Source organism: Rhipicephalus microplus, chromosome 2 (assembly GCF_043290135.1).
Source record: "Rhipicephalus microplus isolate Deutch F79 chromosome 2, USDA_Rmic, whole genome shotgun sequence".
NCBI classification, from domain to species: domain Eukaryota; kingdom Metazoa; phylum Arthropoda; class Arachnida; order Ixodida; family Ixodidae; genus Rhipicephalus; species Rhipicephalus microplus.
Window position 1 is genome coordinate 270,847,889 of NC_134701.1, and position 22,049 is coordinate 270,869,937.

General features: G+C 41.5%; 1 protein-coding gene across 1 annotated transcript in view; it reads right to left on the reverse strand.

Moving 5' to 3' along the window:
* The window catches only part of Pgm2a (phosphoglucomutase 2), a 47,638-nt gene extending 29,208 nt beyond the window's left edge, over nucleotides 1-18,430 (reverse strand). Inside the window, exons 1-5 of the mRNA XM_037420978.2 lie at nucleotides 18,235-18,430; nucleotides 12,901-13,000; nucleotides 9,894-10,050; nucleotides 4,294-4,462; nucleotides 1,974-1,997 (exon numbers count right to left, since the gene is read on the reverse strand). Of these exons, the coding sequence (XP_037276875.1) occupies nucleotides 1,974-1,997; nucleotides 4,294-4,462; nucleotides 9,894-10,050; nucleotides 12,901-13,000; nucleotides 18,235-18,279 (495 nt within the window). The 5' untranslated portion in view covers nucleotides 18,280-18,430. The remainder of the gene's footprint in view (nucleotides 1-1,973; nucleotides 1,998-4,293; nucleotides 4,463-9,893; nucleotides 10,051-12,900; nucleotides 13,001-18,234) is intronic.
* Nucleotides 18,431-22,049: the final 3,619 nt, after the last annotated feature.

A 22,049-nucleotide genomic window follows, 5' to 3' on the forward strand; every position in this document is an offset into this window, starting at 1 on the left:
AGGAAGTTTGCGGGTATGAAGTGACAGCAGCAAGCGCAGGACCGAGTTGACTGGAGAAACATAGGAGAGGCCTTTGTCCTGAAGTGGACGTAGTTAGGCTGATGATAATGATACACTATTCCTGTTCTGTCTTAGATTATTCGACCAAAACCGCTATTCGTTACAACCCTGAAATTCACTATTCGCACAAGCCTAGTTAACAGCGAAAATTTCATCGCACTATGCTAAAGATTAAGAAAACTCTTCGTTGAGTAGCATCTTCCCTTAAAGGGGCACTAAAGCGAAACATTAAGACAATTTAGACAGATAATTAGAGGTGCGCATTTGAAACTTTGAATATTTTTTATTAGTGCTTGCTATTCAATTCGATTTGCACTGACATTTAACTATTCAAACTATTCAATCATCCGAAAAGCAGTTGCCAAATGGAAAAAGGCTCCTTCAAATTTTTGTTATGTTTCACCCCATCGTACTTCAAGCAGCCTCTGAGGCTCTGCTACGGTCGCAAATGTATTGATTCAAGAAAATGCTAGTTCCAACATGGGAATGATATATGTCGCAGAGGTTGGGGCTCAGTTAATGCTGTTTTAGACCTGAAATTTGGGCTGAAAGTCCGAAAAATCTGATGTCAATGAATTTTAGCGTCCAAAACTTCGGATGTTCTTGTCTATCGGCGTCTAGGAGGCAGATTTGGAATACCGGACTTGAAGAGAGCTTGTCTGCCACATCAGTTGGGCTTACACAGAGGTTGAAAAAGGAGCTGAGGTAGAGAAAATAGCACCTGCAAAATATGTGGCCAACTGAACAGTCGTAACAGACCAGAGAACTCAGACGTTGTTTATTAGCATACAAATGAGCCCAGAACGTGATGATGATGGCTTCTCGTCTTCTTTGTCTAACGAGATCATGCATTCATTGGCATGCTGGTGCAAAGCTCACCGTTGTCTTTTCTCGGGCTGAACCAGGGAAATTCAACAGCACCTTTGCCTCTCATGTGTAAAATGTTGTCGGCCACATTTTGCTTGCACCAAATCATGTGCATAAGTACAATTCTGCCTATGCATGGCGTAATTCTTGCTAAGACAACTACGAAATACCACCCAGCCAGTCCTTCATCAACCCAGCCCAAAATAGGCACTTTCATGTTGCTATTATATAAGAACATGCTTCGAAATTCTCTCTAACTTGACGAGTTTTGTGTTAGCTACTGGCGACAGCAGCATGAGCAGCTGAAAACCACCAAGACATGTTGGGCCTTCCATGTGCCTGACTGGCATAGACAGTAAAATTTATTTTGTCAGAAATGGGCTGCGGACAACTTTGGCCATCAGGTCAAGTTTGACATTGTACTCTAAGCTTTTATGGGCTCCCGTTGAGTGAAAAACGGTAACACTACGCACGCGATGTACACAAGCTTTGCGTATGGTATTCCATTTCTCTACTATTTGTTTGCGGCTTTTGTGTCTCATATAAATCTTGTTTTGTCTTGAACCTGGGGTTTTATTGTTAAGGTAAGTCTTAATTAGTACTTCTCTATGCTTGCAACTGGTTGGTTGGTTGATCTTTTTAACCTCGCACAACCCACCATGGAGGATAAACCAAGAGACGAGCGCTGCCTAGCTATGTGAAAGAACTGCTTTATAAATTCAAAATGGATCGAAATTCGTTTTCACGGAAAATTTTTCCTGTAATCCGTCCCCCAACTTTAGATCAGTCTTGAGCAAAAAAAAGTGTGAGGATTATGCAAATCAATGTGGTACATCAGCATGAATCACACTCAAATAGTAGCCGTATTTTAAAACTTGGTCCTCTTTTAATTCTGTGCTTGCATGAGCAGTGAGCCCAAATATACAGATATTCAATTAGGTTACACGGCTGCTCAACTTGTGCTGCATGTCTGCACCAAGTTATAGTACTAAGAAACATTCCCGCACAGCAACTAATTAACAGTGAAAAATGCTATATCCTCTCACCTGAGTGCCATTGTTCCAGTAGACCTGAAAAATCAAAGGCAAGTATGTAAGCACAAATTTTGTAGATGCACTGCAATTTCATCAAAGCTAACCAGTGATCTCTCCTTGTATGTTTTTTAAATTACAGCACACGTCTATTAAATTGGTTTTTCAGCTAATTCGGTCTTAATTAAAGGTCCTAGTCGGCATCTTATACATTTACGGGAGACCAAATGTCATGGAAGCAGGCAGTGATCACACAATGAGAACTTCCAAGCATAGTCAATACATTCAAGCAAAAGAATATGTATCATAACTATGGCAGCACTAGAGATGTTAAGCAGTATTTAGTATAGCTTTGTCAAAAGTGGAAGTTCTCAGGGAGCGAGCGCTACATCCATGCTCGAGGGAAAGGGTAGCCTTACCCGGCAAAGGAAACAACCCACACTGCTAGGAGGAAGAAATGAGGTCGAACAAAACAGCCGAGCAAACGAGGAAGCTCTCTTTTGTGCCTGCAGTCACGACTGTCATCACCTGGAGGAACACGCCAGCCAGCAATTGAAGAAAGGAGTGATTCTTACCCTTTGTTTCTACACTGAGCAGACTATCCCTCAACTCGAGGTTTACGCGTTACTGCTAACAGAGCAATAAAGTGTTGTTTGCTGACCTAGCCTGTTGGCTTATTCGCCTGAACCTATCGTACCTGCAATGACTCTGGCTACGAGAAGGAGACGTTGACACGCGCATGGCACAACTGCGTGCGGCTTGAACCGGAGCTAGGCTTTTACGCCAACTGTGCACAGAGGAGACCCCTTCAGCATGCACAGCCGCAGTTGCTATAGAACACTCCACAGTGGCCGTGAAATGCAGTGCACAGCAGTCACATTGTGACACTACCAGTTGGCTAAAACACTGATGGACACCGACTAAGGCGAAAAATATTTACTCATGCTTCCAGCGTTCCAGAGTGCATATGGCAACAATAGAGGTACTCGAACAGTCAATGGGCACAATTAGCGCATCACCGTGCGAGATGAAGGCTTCAGTGTAAACACACCTGCTTTGTCACCAATGTACTCGACAGTACACTGATGTAACGGACAATTGGTTATAACAGACGCCAGTGTGCCTACCTCAAATAAGGGTTTCATTAGAAAATGAAAACATGGTGCACTGCTTATAAGGGACACATCATATCAGAAACTGACAAGCGCTACAGTTGCATAGACAACTCTGGTACTATTGTCCGCAGCGGCTGCGACTAGCAGCAGTTTCATTTTCGCCACGTGCCTCCAGAACTTTGTAGCCTCAATCTGTGAATGTGCCAGGCACCTAACGCAGTGGCCGCAGCACTCCGTAGTTTTACTTTGACTCGGTGTACGTAAGCCTCACATGTGTCGTCGAACCGTATGAACTCTAGCAGTGATCTCATTGTTTGTGACGACGGTTTATTCCACAGTGGATGCAGCACTCAGTAGCTTTGTTTTGACTTGTTACGATGCCCGCACAATGTCGTAACAATCGAACATGACACAAGTGGTTGAAGGTGAAAAGCTTACAGCCACAGTCTACATGCTGGCATAAAACTCGCACGCTACATCGCGATGAACAGATGATTAGTTGCCAGCCATTTCACTGGCAAAAAGGTATCGCCACAGGCGTGTGGTGGTGGTGGCTGTACAAAATCAGGAGGGGTTAAAGAGCAGATTCCGGGCTAGTAAGATGCAAGGGTCTTGTGTGGCAACCACGTTGTGGAATAAGTTGCAGGATGAAGAAAACTGCAGCTTTTATGCAAACTAAGCACAGAAATTACACATTCATCAAGAGAATGAATATTATTGGTGTAACAGATGTATGGTTATTATTTTCTTTACACTTTCAATAATTCAGAATTTGATTATTAACTTGGTTATTTTTTATTCTCATGCCATCCAAATTAATGAGCTTTTTGCTGCATTGTTTCTTAGTGCCCAACATGTGTAATCAATAATGCACAAATAGCAATGATGTCTTGTTCTTATGGTCAAATCTCGTTTAACGAAGCTCTCTCTCTCTTTTCAAGGTGACTCGTGTTATCTTTTTTCTTTTATTAATGTGGATGAGGGGGCATGTTGTGCAGTTTTCTTATAAATAAGGACAGCTTTATATTCAGGTGCATTTTTGTATTCTTACTTCAAGTCCACAGAAACTGGGTATGTACGATATGTGGATGGGGCCCATTGGACTCTGTTAAGTGAAGCACTTCCCGATATCCTTCTTGTCGTAGGCGTCCTGGTAAGCAGTTTGTTCATGCAGAAATAAACATCAAGGTGCACACAGAGTGTAATAAAGAAGAGAGCACCTTGTAGCCATTGTCATCCTTCGGGTTGTGGGATGCTGTGACCATTACGCCAGCTGAGGAGCCCAGATGCAAGACAGTGAAAGGGATGAAAGGCGTTGGTGTCACTTTGCTGAACAGGCGTACTGGAATGTTCAGCTGCAGGAATGCCACTGCAACCAGCTGGGCAAACCTGCAATGCGCAACAATGAACATGTTATGCTTCTAGTCCACTGAGGAAATATGGCACCTTGAGTCAAGCCATGTTATAGCAAACTGCATAAAAACCATAACATATAAGTCGATCAGCATAGCCAAAGTCTGCTATGCAAAGCTGCCGTGAAAATCATTCAATACCAGGGTGACTTTGCATTGCACCTTAAAGCTCATAGTATTTAGTGGTGTTATCCATCATGCTATCATTTAATCAGCAGCATTAACAAAGTGCCAGACATGTGTCAGGGATCAACATGTATAAGCGAAATGCAAAATATTTTGGGCAATATCTACACCACATCTGCGTCCTACCGCCGTGGCATGAAAAAATTGTGCTTCATGCATAGTAAATCCCCCATTGAAGAGTTCAGTGTAGCATTCATAATTGATATGCATGAATTAACTGTTCCAAAGTTTAAAGCTGAAGTTTATGATATAAAAGACAGTGTAAACAATTCTGTGGTGTTAATAGAGAAGTTGCCAGAAACTTCGACTTGACAAATCTTAATGGTCAACACTTGATACGCTCGTAAAAATCTTGGAAACGGTTTGATAGCCCACAAGTTCTGTATACTCATGTTGATGATATCAAGGCTTGGCTGTGCCACCAGCAAATAAATGGTCCACACATAAACAACAGCAAATACTAATATAAAACCACAGTAGCCGCTTAATATTTAACTTCTATATGGTATGACAACAAAGAGTAGATGTAAGTTTCCACCACAGTTGGTGACAGGTAAAACGGGCAGTAGCTAATGCACCACAAGGGGTGTCAGAAAACATGCAGAGACCGACGATCATTTTTATTCATTAGCTTTACGTGGAATATTATTATACTTCTGCAAATATTTAAATGCTTAATGCTTTGAATATTGGCACGAATATTACTGTATTAGTAATCAATTCAATTCGAAGTTCAAATGGTGAAAATTTCGAAGTATTCGAAATGAACAAATAGATCTATATTAGTGAAATTTTGAACCCAAGATGTGGCGTTGATTTGATTGCTTGGTATGCATGAGTATTTTTTGGCAGTTACGTAGAACTCATTCTAGTTCGAGCCCAAAGAGCGTACAAACACTCAACGGCGCTTTCAGCACCATGGGACATTGACAGTAATAGACAGGTTTAGTCAGCTCCTAGGCCACACCTCAGACACTGAGTAGCTATGAGTGAGCAATGACGACGTTCATATGAATCCTGGGTTTTCGCCATGCTGCTATAATGTAACGCTTCAAACTGTTTGTCGTGTGCTATCAGCACGTGATAATTTCGAGCCCAGATTTCAACAGCACTACATGTGGGCATGTCGTGAAACAGCTGTGCGTGACTGACACCAGTGGCATTTCAAGTACTGCAAGAAGAAATGTCTTTGTCATGGAGAGCTTCTACAGTCGGTGGTAGGGTTGTGCATTCCAGGACGGGCTGGGCATGCAATGTACGTCTCTCGACTAGTTTTCGCAGCACATTGCACGACGGACTTACACGATCACACAGACAGTACTGAAATGAAGGAAACTCGGACCGTACTGTTTTGGAGATTTTAACAGGGACATGGGTGAGACACGCCAGCATGGACGCCTGGCTGAAAACGAGACACCAAACTTTGACAGGGTGTATGTATGGATGGTGAGAAGTAAAAGGCGAGCTCGGCGTAGTGGAAGAATTGGCATATGCGAATGAAATTCTGAGCAGTGCGGGCACATTTTACCATCAAGTCGATCGACCATTTGTGTTGAATAAATTGTTTGTTATTGTTAGCCGCTACACTGCATATTTTTGTGGACAGGATAGGAGCCCCTGTCTTGCCAACATTTCTTATTGTTCTGTGTTCTTACCAGCTAGCACGGCCTAAGTGGGCATCGCTAGGTGCCTTCTTGTCGCTTGTCGGGCGGCATCAATTGTAGAATCGGTGCTTTGCAAAAGGATCGAAGCAAAAATGATTTGCGGCGTTGCGAATCCCAGTGATTTCCCATTTCGCAGTGCTTTTTTCGCTTATAGACACTTACAGACACTGACGACGGGGACGACGACGACGGTGGTGACGAAGACATGACTACAACAGCTCGCATAGCAGACGAAATGTCAGCTTAATCTCATGTCACTGTTTCATGTGGCCAGGTGAAAGGATGGGGTGTGACTGCGAAAGGTGGATGCTCGGCAGAGGTGGCCATTTGGCAGTGCCTCCGAACTGCGAATCGGTAGGCTTTCCGGCCGTCTTGAACTGCACCCGTTTTGACGTCTGTTTGGTTCATTTGAATTCAGCGAATAACCGCTTTCTCTCATTGATTAGCTGCAATAGATGTGTTGTAACCCCCAGCTTTTTTTTTTTTTTTTAGTTTAAAAGAATCTGCACTAGGTGCACATGCACCTATCAGTTCGATAGTTTATTTTTGAACAGACGCCAAACTTCCTGTACAGACGGGTCCACTGCTAGTACTTGTGCGCAAAGGTTAGTCCATACTTCACGCTCCTGCATTAGCACAGTGACTTAAGCATAAGACTCCCGATTCTTTACAGTAATGACTTCTTTTGACGAACTAGTGCTTTGCACAAATGATTTTTCCTGATAAACTTGCTCTTGGAAGGCCAGCAATGTGAAATATAAGTATTCTCTTTGAATCCTGTACATCCTTATCATCTGCCAGGCATTCGAAAACAGGCCAACTAAGAAGTATTTCAGTTTTGGCAGAATAATCGCTTTGATCGAGGAAGAACTTTTTTCTACTCCCGCAGTACTTCAAGCAAGGAATTTTTATTTTTATAGTTGCAACTACAGCTAAGTGGCCACTGCAGTCTGGGATGACAGTGACTGAACTCGCAAAGTTTGGCGAGTTGCAAAACCAGAAGTCTAAGATATTGCAGTAAGCTTTTGTTGAACGGTACAAAAAACAAGGAAATTATGTTCTGTTTAACTCTTTCCTTACCACGCCACTAAACAGCGTTCACCAGTGACCGACGATTTCACGCCCCTATTTTTCAACAAACACCGTGCGTAAGGACTTGCAGCGCCATCTAGACGATTGTACACACACTATAATTTCTGTTTCTGTACGGTTCGCATTTTTACCGCGTGGCGGTGATTTTTAAAGGGCGCGCCCATTCAAAGGTTGAAACGCACGTGATCCGCGTGATGGCGTCAACATCCAAAACCACGCGCGCTCGGAAAAAAGCGATTTCCCTCGATGCCGACCCCTCGACGAGCGATCTTTTCGATTTCTAAAGCAGTGAGAAATTGGACAACGATGTGGTGACATCGGATTTCAGCTTCAATGAAGAAATTTTATCAGATCAGCCGGGAACGTCAGCTGTTAGTCGCGAGTAAGTTTGGTTTTCACCTTCTCTTTTGTTTATCGTGTTCTGGAGCTGGAAGACTTGCTCTGTATGTGTCCCACATATTATTATTATTTCTAGTGTGTCTACTTCATTTGGGCGCGATGTGCTGCCTCCAGCACAAAGACACGTGGACTTCCGACCCCAGAGGGATCCGGGCATCGACCTCGGCATGACGCTCCGCAGTAGTGCACAATTTATAGCTCGAGAAGTTCTTGAGCGATAACTTTCATTTTTTCAATCCTACTCCAATACGCTGTTTTAAATATTTTACATCTCCATTAACTTTCCATAATTTTTTACTCGGAAGATATAAGTATATCATTACGACGTTTGTTGTGAACAAACCTAATTATTTGTGTGTCAATTTTTGTTACCTATTTAGATCTGCCAGTTCTTTCGTCAAATGTACCTTTCAAACCCTACATTTAGTACTTGCATTTTGGTATGTAATATTTTGCTGAAAAATTTTTTTTCCTGAAAAAAAAATCTCGCGTAGGACCAACTCAGAACTTCACTATTTCGCTATGCATCAGGCAATTTTTTTGTAACTCAAGAACAGCTTCGTCAATTTTAACAATTCTTCTAAATAATGTTGTCCTGTGATTACTAAACATTTTGTATATTTCAGAATTCCTCAGAAAAATTTTGTGTCGGAGATATCGCTTTGTTTTAAAAAAAAAAATTCTCGAAAATTTTATAATTTTATTGTATACAAATTTTTTGCGCCAAATAAATTTCCTTTATGTTTCAAATAAAAAGCATTCAAAAGTACGTTCATTCGTCTTTATTTTGATGTATTGCATGGCACTGTAAACCTAGTAGCAACGGCACAGAAAATTCCTAGCTGCAACATACGAAAATAGGCCAATTTTCCCGTGGTAAGGAAAGAGTTAAGAAGAGAAAGAGTTAAGAAGAGTTTTGTTAACTGAGAGATGAACAAAAGAGCAGAATTCAACTAGGATGAAACGAATCATATTAAAAAAGTACGACTGTTTGTTGAGTCGCAACTTACCAATGACCCTCTACTATATCTCGTGGGGGTTGCAGTAAACACCCATATAAAATCAATCCCTTATAGCATAAGGGCAGAATAGAAAACTCTTTGGTCCGATGGGAGGCACTCCTTGCTAGCTTGAGCGTGAAGTTACAACTAGCACTCCTGGACCACATCCGGCTGGTGGCACAAGCCAGTGGAGCCTTGGACATATAGCCCCACCTATCTACGACAGCTTCTGCCCTGGAAAATTTATCACTAAGCGAATTATATGCCGAGAAGGGGGTGTATCCCACATCGGAAATCGCATTGTGGCTTTGCCACAGGAACTACTTCTCGTTTGTCTTTGTCCTAGATAAAAACCCAGCGGTTTATAACAGGCTTATCATAACTTAGCCTTGCTTTATTGTGTTTACCTTCCTCTTTAGCTCTTGCGCATTCCCATAGCAGTAGTGCAAGCTACATGTCTCACCCAAGTAATCTTTAGTGGCACTGTGATCAGTTCCTTTAAAGTTTCTGGCATTAATTAAAACCCCTTCTTTTTATTTGTAAAAGAGAAAAGCTAGGCCGCTTAGCCTCTTTAGTACGAGGACCAATTTTGTGTGCTTTTCGAAACGACTTCAGCTGAATTCCTAGGTTATCTTTACAAATATCTTTGATTAATTTTCCCAAATGGTCTCATTATTATTTAACCAATAATAATGCTGTAACCATCTGAAATGACAGAATAACCTTCTATGCAGTTGAAGATGTTAGCAATTGCAAAGCTGGCTCAAAATACAGGAACATGTTAGAGGTTACACAATTTTTACACAGCTTAAATGCTATAGCTATACATTTTAAAAGGCTTGTGTATAGCTAAAGAACTCTGCTGACTATAGTACCCACTAAAGCTTTGAAGACCTTGTGCAGTGGCAAACTAGACGAAAGGGTGTGAGAATCACCTAATAAAACTTCACTATCTTCAACTACAAGCTACTCGAGTTCTAACAAGATCGATTGTTTTGTTGCACCGCACATGGAGCTTCTCTGGAAGCTAACCGCCCATAGCAAGCCAGGATGCATCAGTGCCCACCTGTGACTGTTGTAGCGACCATCGAAGCTGACGGCGACTCCCTTTTGTTTCGCTTCAGGGAGTGTGGCCTCCACGTACTTTGCGACGCCTTGTGAAGTCTGAATGATGACCAAGTCATTCATGGCAGCATAGCCAGGGCCCATGACTCCCCGCAGTCCTTAACAAGACAGAACATAGCAGGAACGTCAGCACGTGAATGTTCATCTACATCATATAAATAGCAGCAATATAAAAAATAAACACTTTCTCTACCTTGTTCTTATAATAGTTAGTGCAATAAAAAAGAAAATTAAACAATGAACATTCAAATACACTTTTCGAAAATAGATAATAGAAGAAAACATATTTCAACAAGTTTCAAGCACGTGCGGAAAAGCAAAGCCTTGTACAATTTTAAGTCGTAAACGTGAAGCTCCTTGCACCTGTTCAATTTCTTCGGAACTTAAGACTACAAATGACAAATTGATGCATATCATATCAAGCAATCATACCGTCACAATGTGTAATGTCTTAATTTCTTGTAATATGTGCTAATATGCATCCAATGTTTGCTATGGAAGCAGATAGCGGTAATCATAGACAGAGGGTATGAATAAGCCTAGCCTTAGCCTACAGTCACAGCTTAACACTGTGGCCTTCAAATAAGAATAAATATAGTGAAGCAAGGAATCTAAATTTTGAGCTGTGAACAGAGACACAACAGATAAACTGTTCTTTCTCAAAATCTATGCCCTAACACGTCAAATGTCAACGAGACTATAGTTTTCACGACCTCTCACTCTTCCGTGAACACCAGGAAATATAAAAGTGCCATACTGCCCTGCTTTGCACAAATAACACATTTTCAAAGCCTGAATAAATAACACCATAAATTCATGACAATGTTTGGTTTCTCAAGTAAATTATGTACTTCTTTCAAGAGCAACATATTTAATTTTCGTGCTGCCAAGACTGCTTAAGCAGGCCAGCTAAACAATTCTCTGGAATGGCCAGATAAACTTTTGCTGACAAGCTAACAGTCCTTTTATAATGTCTTCATTAAATTAGAATTGTTTTAAATAAACATGAACATTCTACTAGAGCTATGCAAATACCAAAATTTTGGGTGGAAAGTGAATTCGTATATTGCAGTGTGAGTGCAAATCAAATGAAATATTTGTAGAATATTTCTAGAATATTTTGCCAATTCTTTGAAGTGAAATTACAAAAAAAAGTTGTAGAGGATTTCTAAGCATATTCTTGTGCAATAGCAAAATGAAAAAATTTCTTTTTACTAGGTTGATAAAGTGTTAGTGGGGTGGTGTTCCACAGTTGTGATATCAAGAATGAGACAATGCAGTGGCCAAATGGTATTTATGTACGTGATTTGGTGCAACCAAAGCGTTACTGACAACACTTTACACATGAAATGCAGAAATGCTATTCTCTCAGCCTGTCCTCCTTTTCAAACTTCTATGGAAGCCCAACTGATGTCCCAGATAAAAGTATTCTCTCTTCTAGTCCGGAATTCCAAATCTACCTCGTAGACATCAACATATAAAAACAACGGAAGTTTTAGATGCTAAAAATATTCGACGTCATATTTTTTTGGACTTCCCAACCAAATTTCAGGTCCAAAACAAAATTTTTTGAGCCAGCACCTTTGCTACACCACTAATTTTCATGTTGGAACCAGAATTTCCTTGAGTGCATACATTTGCGACTGAATCGAAGCCTGAAAGGCAGCTTTACCATAGTACATCAATGTAATGAGGCGAAGCATATAAAACTCTGAATGGGCTATTTTTATTCTGACGACAGTCTTCGAAAAGTTCGATCATAGTGGGGCCAGAAAAACAGCTTCGCCGCAACACGAAAATGTGTAGAAGTGAACCATATTGAAAATGCGAAGGGGACACTTCTAATGGGGCCTTGCCTGCATTTGTCTTTGGGAAGTTCGAATCGTTCAAATCGTAAAATTCCAGTGTGAATCAAATAGCAAACACTATTCCAAAAATATTCGAAATATATAATATTCGCACAACCCACCTTTCTACCTAATATTTTCAAATGCACCATGAGATCTCCAAGTTTAAAATTGAAACACTTTTGGAAAGAAATAGCAAAGAGGTGGGACATAATCAACAATAAAAGCTGAACATAGTTGCTTATTAAAAATGGCACCTTGCAATAGACAGGTGTAGTGACATTTTTTTTTTTTGTTTTACTTTCGATTCAAATGCAAGTTCCTAAATTATTCCTCTAGCTCAAGCTGCCAAAAAGTTTACACTTTACGTAGCTCCCACTTGTGCGAAAGTGTACATTTTTAATTGGCGAAGGTAGCATGCTTGCTAGTTGAGAAAAAGCACAAAGCAATGAAGGAACTAAACAAACAATACGGCAAGCAAATTAATAAAGCCATCTACTTTTCCCTTCCAATTTATTTCTAAAACTGGCGAGGAAGAGCTTATATAAAGGCTCGCTCCCAGATATAGCATGGTTCACTTGTAAAAATAACATTTTGTCGGGCAGCAATGTAACTGAAACACTTCTACGCCAGTGAAAAGAAAAGAAATGTGGTCAACATGGCACATTAGGCTAGCACATATGCATTGTAGGATGATTGTATTTAGGCAACTTTTCAACAATATAAAAAGCATGTCATTTGTTCATTTCTTAAGAGGGAAATACTTTGTTATTGCTCATGTCATACGATGCACCATTTTTTTTTTCCCAAGATGTGTTTACGCTGCAAACCACGGGTGCAGAAGTCTGTTGTTTCTGTCCCTGATTTTTGGGTATGACTGCAAGAAACAAAAAGAAGATACTACCACCACTACTCATGAAAGCTAGTCTATATGCATTGATGTAATCACTTGGCTGTGTATTGTACTGAAATACAAAAGATGTGTTACCTCTGGCACTGAACAAATATATGGAATATGTGCTACTCACAGATTAGCTTTGAATATGAAGACTTACAAAATTCAGGCACCTGACGAGCGAAGATCTTCAAGAACACACGTACCTGCAGTTCCAAACTGCAACCTTGTAAGCAGTAGCCTTTGGAGCTGACCGGTGTCCCCGATCTGCTGGAGATGTTCGATTTGCTTCCGACTGGTTTCATTCTAAGAGAGACGAAATGAAGATGTTAATTCAACGTACTGGAAAAAAATATCTTAAAAGAGCTTGAGGCCAGGTTAATGACATATCCTGACTTACTGAAGCACAAAGCTTTAAGTAAGTAACTGATTTATGCTTACACATCAGGAAAAGGACACAGGCTGCACTAATATACAAAAGTCTGTGGTACATGGGAACCGCAAAAACTCGCTGCCTTAATTCAGTTACTCATGTCAATGCACACATAGTGGCATTATTTTATCAGTTAGTAAGGTCCCTTGGCCTTGAATTACACTGATCTCAGTACCAACTCACTCAAGTAGCAATTCTCATGCAAGGGCAATAGCATCGGGGCAAAATAAAGGGCCCCTACAAGTTAAGTGATATCAAAGTAATGTTTTATGCACACAAGTTAACCACCAAATGAAAGAGTCTAGATGGCTATTATGGGATGTGAACTGCATTCCCTCAATATTTAACACATTAGCTTGTTGCTAAAACATAGCGATAGGGAACCAGCATACTATCCCAACAAACATGAGTATGCTCTGTGTGAACACAATGAAGCAGTCTTTTTGTGTCCTCATGATTTTGCCAGTGCCTTTTTTCACTGCACATTTTCAGCTATGAAATACCTCTTAAGAATGTGCGTCATCTCCATGAAACAGACAAGAAAACGAAAAAAAAAAAACTGAGAGCTCTGCAGGAGGTAGAATCGGCAGGAGCGACACCACAACTGAGCAATGACATGACCCTAGCTTAGTTGTGCTAGATTACGAATCAGCACAGGGCCACTTAAAAGTATTCATACCCCGAAGTGGCTGATAAAAAACTTAATGATGATGAACATTTGCAGGGAGCTACAACATGCAGTAGTATCTCGTTGACATGTTTCTGAAAAAAATACATTGAAAATAAACATACGATCCAGGAAAATAATGTACAATCTAAATCATACGATCCGAATTGGGTTAGTCTAATTTTCACGATTGTAAACGTAGCAGTTGAGAAATCCTATTAAACTACAATGTATCAGTGGGGAGTTACTGTACTAATGCACAAACATTCTTCAATTTTGCTATCACTGGAATGTGGTCACAGTGGTGATAAAAGCCAGCACTACTCTACTATCCCCCCTTCCCATTGGAAAAAGAAGGAAAAAGGGAGGACGAGTTTACACTAACAAATTTTCAGCCAAATTTTCAAACGTATTGACACAGTGGAGTTTCACTCTATCACTTGCAGAAGAAAATTTTTTTTAAAGAGAATGATCCAAGACTATCAGGGAGTGGTGTGACAAGTACGTTGAACCTTACAGAAAGCGTGTTAGACAGGAGTTTGACTGCTCTGCGTCACTCCCTACGTGGTTGAGGCACGATGGCACTTGTGTGTCCATAAACTAATAAAAGGATGCGGCAGACATGCCTTTACTCAACAAAATGGGTGGATGGAGACAAGGCCAACGACAGCCGTCACACCACCCAGATAACATTTGTGTCTGTCCCGACAGACGTCGAGTCCAGGACAAAAGAAAAAAAGCACTTCTTTATCTAGAGAAGTTAAGCCAATATTTGCCCAGGCATTTTCTGTACCCTTCACGGATGACACATGTTATGTTTTCCCAAGCATGGATTCATGCTACGATATATTGTCTAATAATTCAGGTTTGAATGCATGTTTTGCCTTTTATTCAACATAACACAACTGTAAAGAAAAAGCAGCGCTATGTTTCCACGGCTTACCCAAGTCCATAGCCTCATATACATAGCCACGAGAGGCGAAGTCTGAATGACCGTATGCTGTCATACAAATACCACTGGTACACAGCGTAGGCAACTCACGCAAATGCAATGTGTGTTGCAAAAGAGAGGAAATGTGAAAATGTAACTGAACATGCCTTCTACACGCATGCAGAAAAAAATGCACTTAAGAGGACCAAGACATGTGCTAATTTCAAACAAATGTTTTGTAAACCTAAAAAGTATTCTTGTTGTTAAACTTTACTAAGAAATTAGAATTAATGTTTATCTAATTTCTCCTATATTCACTGTTACTAGAAGATAAAACTAAGTGTGGCTGTGGAATTAGTTTGGCCGCCATTAACTACAACAAAAAAATGTATGTACATAAGCTTCCCCCACAGTAGTCTAATGCTCGTGCAAAAATAGCATGCCAGCAGATTTCCATTGTAAACATAAAATACTTTTTATCTAACCTGAATGCTAAACATATTCTAAAATAGAGTTTATCAATTCTTTGTACAGATTACATTCAGTTCAGTACAGAATGCCTGATAATATTTGCTGGGACAATTAAGTTTTCAATGTGAAACCAGTAATGTAAATTCCTATCTGCGTGAGAAAATCAACTATCATGAACATGCTACACAAATTGACCTCACACAATTGAGCGAATCTGGTTAGATGGCTCATCCATGCAAATTTTATTTAAGTGACTGTCGGCACAGCTCCTACTTTTTCTTGGGTACCTAACTGACTAAAGCTTGATCTGTTGAACTGAAAAGTAGTTGACTACGGTATGCACAGAAATTCCCCTTTTGTCTTCCTATTTCTTTACTGTAATCAACTATAGCATCTGATATGCTTAATGCTGCTAAAAATGTGCAGCATAGTATGGCCTGATGTGAAAGAAGGAAAGATACCTTATCGGTGGTCAAAGAGCAACCATAGCAACAATGTGAGCTTTAACCTCTCCTGCTGATTATTGTCAAGCAGTCACAAAAATGTAATATCTATTTCCTGATGATTCCTCAGTTTGAGCCCTAGGAGAACGGATCACAGTTAATTTCTTGTACTAATTATATTTGCCAACTTGCATTGTCTACAACTGCACATTCGTGTTAGCAAAAGACTTGCACTGCATTATATGATCAATATGTATGGGTCTTCTCATTGAGCTCCATACACAATGACCAATGTAGTTGTTCATCTTCACTGTAAGCGAAGGTGTGTGTCTCGGAAATTTTCAGTAATGCTATTTTGCAGTAACTGCCAAGAAGTTTGCTCATCTGATCATTTTACCAAATAATGCTACAGCATAGTCCACATAACTAAAACAAATATACCCTAGTATTACACCTGTGTGCTAAAAGCACACATATAACATACCTTGTGCCTTGCATTGCTAAATCTTTCCTTTAGTTACAGCTAGCACATCTGCATTTCCTCTACACACTGAACAATGTTGCCTTTCCTACTATGCAAATGGGAGACTTGGGGCTAGTCGATTAGGATTCATGTTTAGACAGTGCAGAACATGAAAGGTCTTGTGCAGTCTTTAGTTAGTCTCAGGTAGTGCGCTGTTTAAACATGCTTCCTGTTGCAACCTAATGCCTTTAGTATTTAGTTTGATTGCTTTCCCTATGCCCTGAATTGAAAATACCACTACGTAAATGCTCACAAGTGGCCTTCATAGCATCAGTGAAAAGTACAACAAAGGTTATACGCAGTAGGAATACGAGAGCAGTGATCGTATGAAATTCTACAGAGTGTGCAAGCTAGGAATGTTCTTTTCAAGATGACTATAACTCTTAAACGAGCCTAAAGAACGGCCACTTGACCTCTAAGGAGAGGAGTTGCGAGCATAAGCATCTAACACAAGAGCCGACTAGATATCGCATGGTACGACGGCCTTATCACTACAGCTGCGGCAAGTTCCAAGGCGAGGGGAAAGCTAACGTTCACTTTCTCGTAGGCTGGCACCGTCTGCAAAAAAAAACTGACCATGTGGAAGGCAAACTAATACGGAGAATTCCCAACTATGAATAACGTACAAACATATTTTTATCAATTAGTCCACTTTCACTCTTTTTTTAGTTGTTTAGTTGTTTGTAAGCAGGATAAGAAGCTTCCAGTCATGTTGATTAGTCTATTCTTATTATTATTACTAGTAAAACACAGAAAAAATCTCTGGAAGGGAAATGCAGGATGTGCACTCCTGAAGTTTTAGATGTCCCCTCGTGATGCTGAAAATACTGGTGTATTTAATATTATAGACATTCCCCTGCCAAAAGCAATTTAAGGAATCAGTGTTACATTATGAATTGGTTGTCAAGCTATAACCTCATCATCACTAGCTGTGAAGCCATAAAATGATATCAAAGTTGGTAAGCAAAACTGCACATGCTGTTCCAACTCCAAGTTGATGTTTCCCTGCAACCAGTGACATATGTGTTGTCAAAATAGTACTGGTAGCATAACTAACCAGCACAACTGCTTTCACGAAGGCCGACCACATATACCTTTAGAGGGAATACTTTTGGAGGTTTGCTTGTCGCAGTCATTCTCACAAAGTTCTGCCAAGTGCAGCTTACTGTTGACATTAGGATAATGCAAAACACTCCGCAAGAGGCGAGCTACTCATAGATAACAAAGAGTGGATGAGAAGTGAGAGCGATAGGTTGTCGCATTACCTTCTTTTAATAACTTGTCCCTGCAAGGAATGAGTAAGGTTGTATCCTATTAAGTGCAATGCATTATACACTACAGACAAGGTTAGGAAAGTTGAAGGACAATCAAGTTATTTCCCTATTTTTGTTAAAAATTCATAAATGCTGCAAGCCAGACAGAAAGTCATACCACTGCAAATCGTTATAAACGTGTGTATTATGAACTGTATTTTTTTTTCGTAGCGCATTGTATAGGCAGATTACCACCAAATCGAGACATTGCAAGACGGTACGAATGAGAAGTGATCTGAAACAGATCGCTAGTCTAGCGGTTGCAAATATTTCAAAAAGCGGGCTGAAGATTGGATAATGGTTATAAAACCAATTTGTACTTTAATATTGCAGCGCTTGCGCGAAAGACGCGCACATTAGGGATTTCAAGGTTCTTTCCGTTCCGCAAGTAAACGAATGGCAAAGCCGGCAGCGGGCTTCGTCTGCAAGTATGAGAGAAAGTAATAGTTCAATGCTGCTATGTGCGGCAGTTATCCGTGGTATATCGAGAATCAAGCCGACACTGCCGGTGCAGTGAGCAGTTTCGACACGCATTTTTGCTGAACACCGCACATTCAAGCAGAGGTATTATTCGCCCGCAAGGCAAACACGGCAGCCTTTCCTATTCGCGTTGGCAACGGACTGTCGTATCGATTAATGCGGAAACGCACCGCTCACTTGCGCTGCGGCAACGTTACAGAGGTGCATTCAAGGTCGCACGATTGGCGGTTTGGACGGCGCGTTAGATAGTGCGCGGCAGAGTAAAGAAAACGCGTTTACCTTGTCCCACTTTAACCACTCGGCAACTTTTTGCGTCACACTCATGGCTGAATCGGTGGAGGTATAATCACGCCGCACTGAAGAGCTCGTTGAAGCGTTTTCAACGTCCTAGCGGCCTCCGTTCCAGAGCCGGCACTGTTCTCAATGAGAGACGTGTATCACATCACAAGCGTCCAGCCCGGAAGAGGGGCCATAGAATGAGGGATCGTAAGATGGCACAGATAAATTACAGCGGGTCAAATTGCGCTCGCTACCGCCGCGCCATCTGTAAGTTAATATTGACAATATAGAGACCGCGTGGTGGTGATAAATATTATCGCCAGGTGACGCAAAAAAACTGTATTTACACTGTTATAAAACAATAATAAACACTAAACTTTTAACTATTAATTTTGTATTGATTTTTTTAAGGGTTTAGCTTGTTTTTTTACATTTTGTGACTGATGAATTTGTGACGTACGTCTTAAATTTATCATTTTACAGTTTTTTTTAAAACAATTTTGTTTTTGCAGTGACGTTTGACAATAGTTTAAAGGCGTTTTAAAAGTTTTGCACACAACTGAGCACATAAAATTGTGCTTTTGAGTAATGTGCCGTTAAAATATTTCTTTTGTATAAAAAAATACCCAACAATTGAGAATTTAGTTTGTCAAAGTGTTTTGCGAACACTTACAAATTTGAAATCCACATACCTTTGAGAAAAAGGTAAACGTAGCCTCTGAAATTTTTTTTTAACAGTTTGAAATCTTGGAGGTCGTGCTTCAAATAAAGCCTTCAGTTTTTTTGTTTGTTTTGCCGAAGTCCTGTGAGATGGCAGCACTATACTGCCAACTACTAAAACAGCGCGTATTTTAAAACATCACAATGTACTAGAACTAACTGGCAGAACATGTCCACAACATTCTAGTACACTGTAATGATAGTGGATGTCATAAATGGGAGGTGTAAGCTAAATTTCACAGCAAGTACAGGGTGAACATAAATTCAAGAAATTATTTTACAACCTAAAACAGCGATCAAACATATTTCTACTGATGTAAGTAGTCAGCTCTGAAGGGCGTACTTTACAACCTAAAACAGGGATTAAATATACCTCTGCTGATGTAATGCAGTCTCTGAAGGGTGAACCCTGAAGGGCAAAAAAGCAAATACAGAGAAAAATGAAGAAAAATAAACGCAGACGAAAAAAATGGCAGCATATCCCCGGAGTGAATGATGGATAGTGGGGAGAAGCATCCGTCCGTCCATTCGTTCTTGCTTCCGTCCATCCATGCGTGCGTCTGTGTGGCCGCCCGTGCGTCCATCCGCCCGTCCGTGCGCGCGTCTGTTCGTGCGTCCGTCCATGCTTTCGTTCATGCATCCGCTCCTGCGTCCGTCCATGCGTCCATCCATCTGTGCAGCCATCCGTGCGTCCGTCCGTGCATCTGTCTGTGTGTCCATTCGTCCATCTATTCAACACTCCAAGTACCATCATCTCGCATCTTTTCATCATATATTCCTCATATAGAAGCACCGCCATCCAGCGGACATTTCAAGGACTGAACGAGAGGAGGCACACGCAAACTTTCTTACGGCTTGCGCTTCGTGTCTACTTCCCACCTTTAGTCACCTCGAGTTCATGGTATATATTAGTTCACTGTATTCATGGCCCTGCGGCCCAACGCTCGCTAAACCTTTATAAAACATAGGAGGTTACGCCCAGCGAGTATAACGTAGCAACCCTTTCTTGCCTTCTGTGCGTTGTTGAACAATAAAAAATTCGCAGCGTGCGCGTTAACTAAAAGCCGAATTTTCCTGTATCTCATTCCCCCTTAGCAGCAATTGGCATGTACATTGAGCACTATCTTTTATTGTTCATCAACGCACAGAAGAAATCTCTCAACGGCACCACCTTGGAGGTCAAAATGCAATACTTGTTACACACTACTACTACTAAAGCCACGAGGGACGAACGGGTGCCTCTATAAGAAGCCTCGCCCTAAAAAAAAAAAAAAAAAAAAAACCGCCCAGGCTTGCGCGGAACGCGCAGCACAATCAAAGCTGGTAAAGGCCTTTCGAGCCTCTAAGCACTGTTTGGGTTACGGCTACAAGCAAAGTTGTTGGGTATCCACTGAGCAATAATAATCACAATTTTTGTGTAGTAGCCTGGTATTCACCATGCTATATTTTTTTTTAATCTTCGGAGAAGCACGGTATCTTCTACATGCATACGCTACAGCTTTTTTAAAGGTTCGTAGCAGTGGACGACCCATTCGTTACGGAATTCGCATTGTGTGACGCCTGGTTGCTTCGTTGCTGTGTTCTAGAACACTTTATTTTTCATACTAACGCGATTCCTTTCCCGAGATCAAGCCTGCCTTCGAAGCACCGAAATGGCTCTGCGGTAAAATGGCTGGCACGCAGGAGACCCGGCTTCGAATTTCACAGTGTCTTTGGAATGGAATGGAAAACACTTTATTTTTGTCCGGCATGGACGTATACGCGCTTAGCGTGTAGCAGCGGGCGTCTCCCACGTATATAAGAACCGACAGGGAATACCTGGCGGCCGCTTCGTGGGTCTGCTGGACGGCCCATTGCTGGTTCGCGAGAAGTGAGCTTAGTGTTTTTTTTTATTATTTACTCAGTTTTTGTTTTTTTATTTTGTGCGAAACTGGTTACGGAACCCAGCGGCGGCGAGGAGAGCATAATATAGCTAGCAAAACGTTGGATTTAGCAGGGAATGTGGCGGAGCCGTGGAGGAAGGGAGAACAAGTACAGAAAGAGAAAGCTGGGAATAGAAAAAAAAAGGGGGGGGGGGGGAGAAAGAAATAGATAGAAGGCGTGATAAACTATATATAGCGAGAAGGACTTAAAGGAAAGCGAAAGAGAAAATAGAGAGAAGGAAAGGTATAAAGAAGAAAAAAAGGTGGAAATACAAAGAAAGGAATGGCGGAGAGAGAGAGAGAAAAAAAACGTATGCCAGCTCCACAATTGTGAAGCGTGAGGAAGTGCGTCGTACGGGCACCCAGTGATCCCCGTTTCCCACTGACCCGTTTACCAAAGCGTCAATGACGTCACTGCGACACCATGCTTGTAGGGCTTCCCTCACACGAGCAGGCCCTTGCTGGGCAGAGTCACATACTTGGCGTGCCACATTTGCGTTATTTTTTGCTGTGCTTCATCGACTTCCATCAGGTTGTTTCCCCCGTCAGGTTGTTCCCCCCGTCAGACGTAGTCACGTAGCGACGCAGCGCAGCGCCGAGGCAGATGCGACGCATGGCGAGGGACGTTCGCTCGCTAGGCCAACGCTATGAGACAGTGGCGAAGGCAAGGTGAGGGGTTCAAACCCTCCTCGAAATTTTCTGTTCAACACCCCCCCCCCCCCTCTTGCAACTTACTCAACTTATTTTTTTTTCTCGTCGCTTCGCGCTGCATTGAGTTAGAAACTAAGCACTGCTACTATAACATTATCATTGCTGGGCACATTTATACAATGAATTGTCTGCATGCGCAAAAACGTGTCGCGGTGTTTCTGAAGGATTAGCAATCTGTGAGATTTTGGGCAGGAATCTCGGCCGCGAGTGTTTTAAGTTGGTTCGGTGCAGGGGCGGCGCCAGGATGTTTTTACTGGGGGGGCAACCACGAAAAGTGAGTTCCTCCGGGGGGGCAAGCTAGCTCTGCTCCTACTAGGTTTTCAATATATGCTTCCGGGCACTTGGGTGGGCATAGGGGGGGCAGGCGAGAATTTTGAAGGGGCTCCAGCCCACCCTTGCCCCCCCCCCCCCCCCCCCTGGCGCCGCCCCTGGTTCGGTGACGGGATTAATGCACAAGCGGTG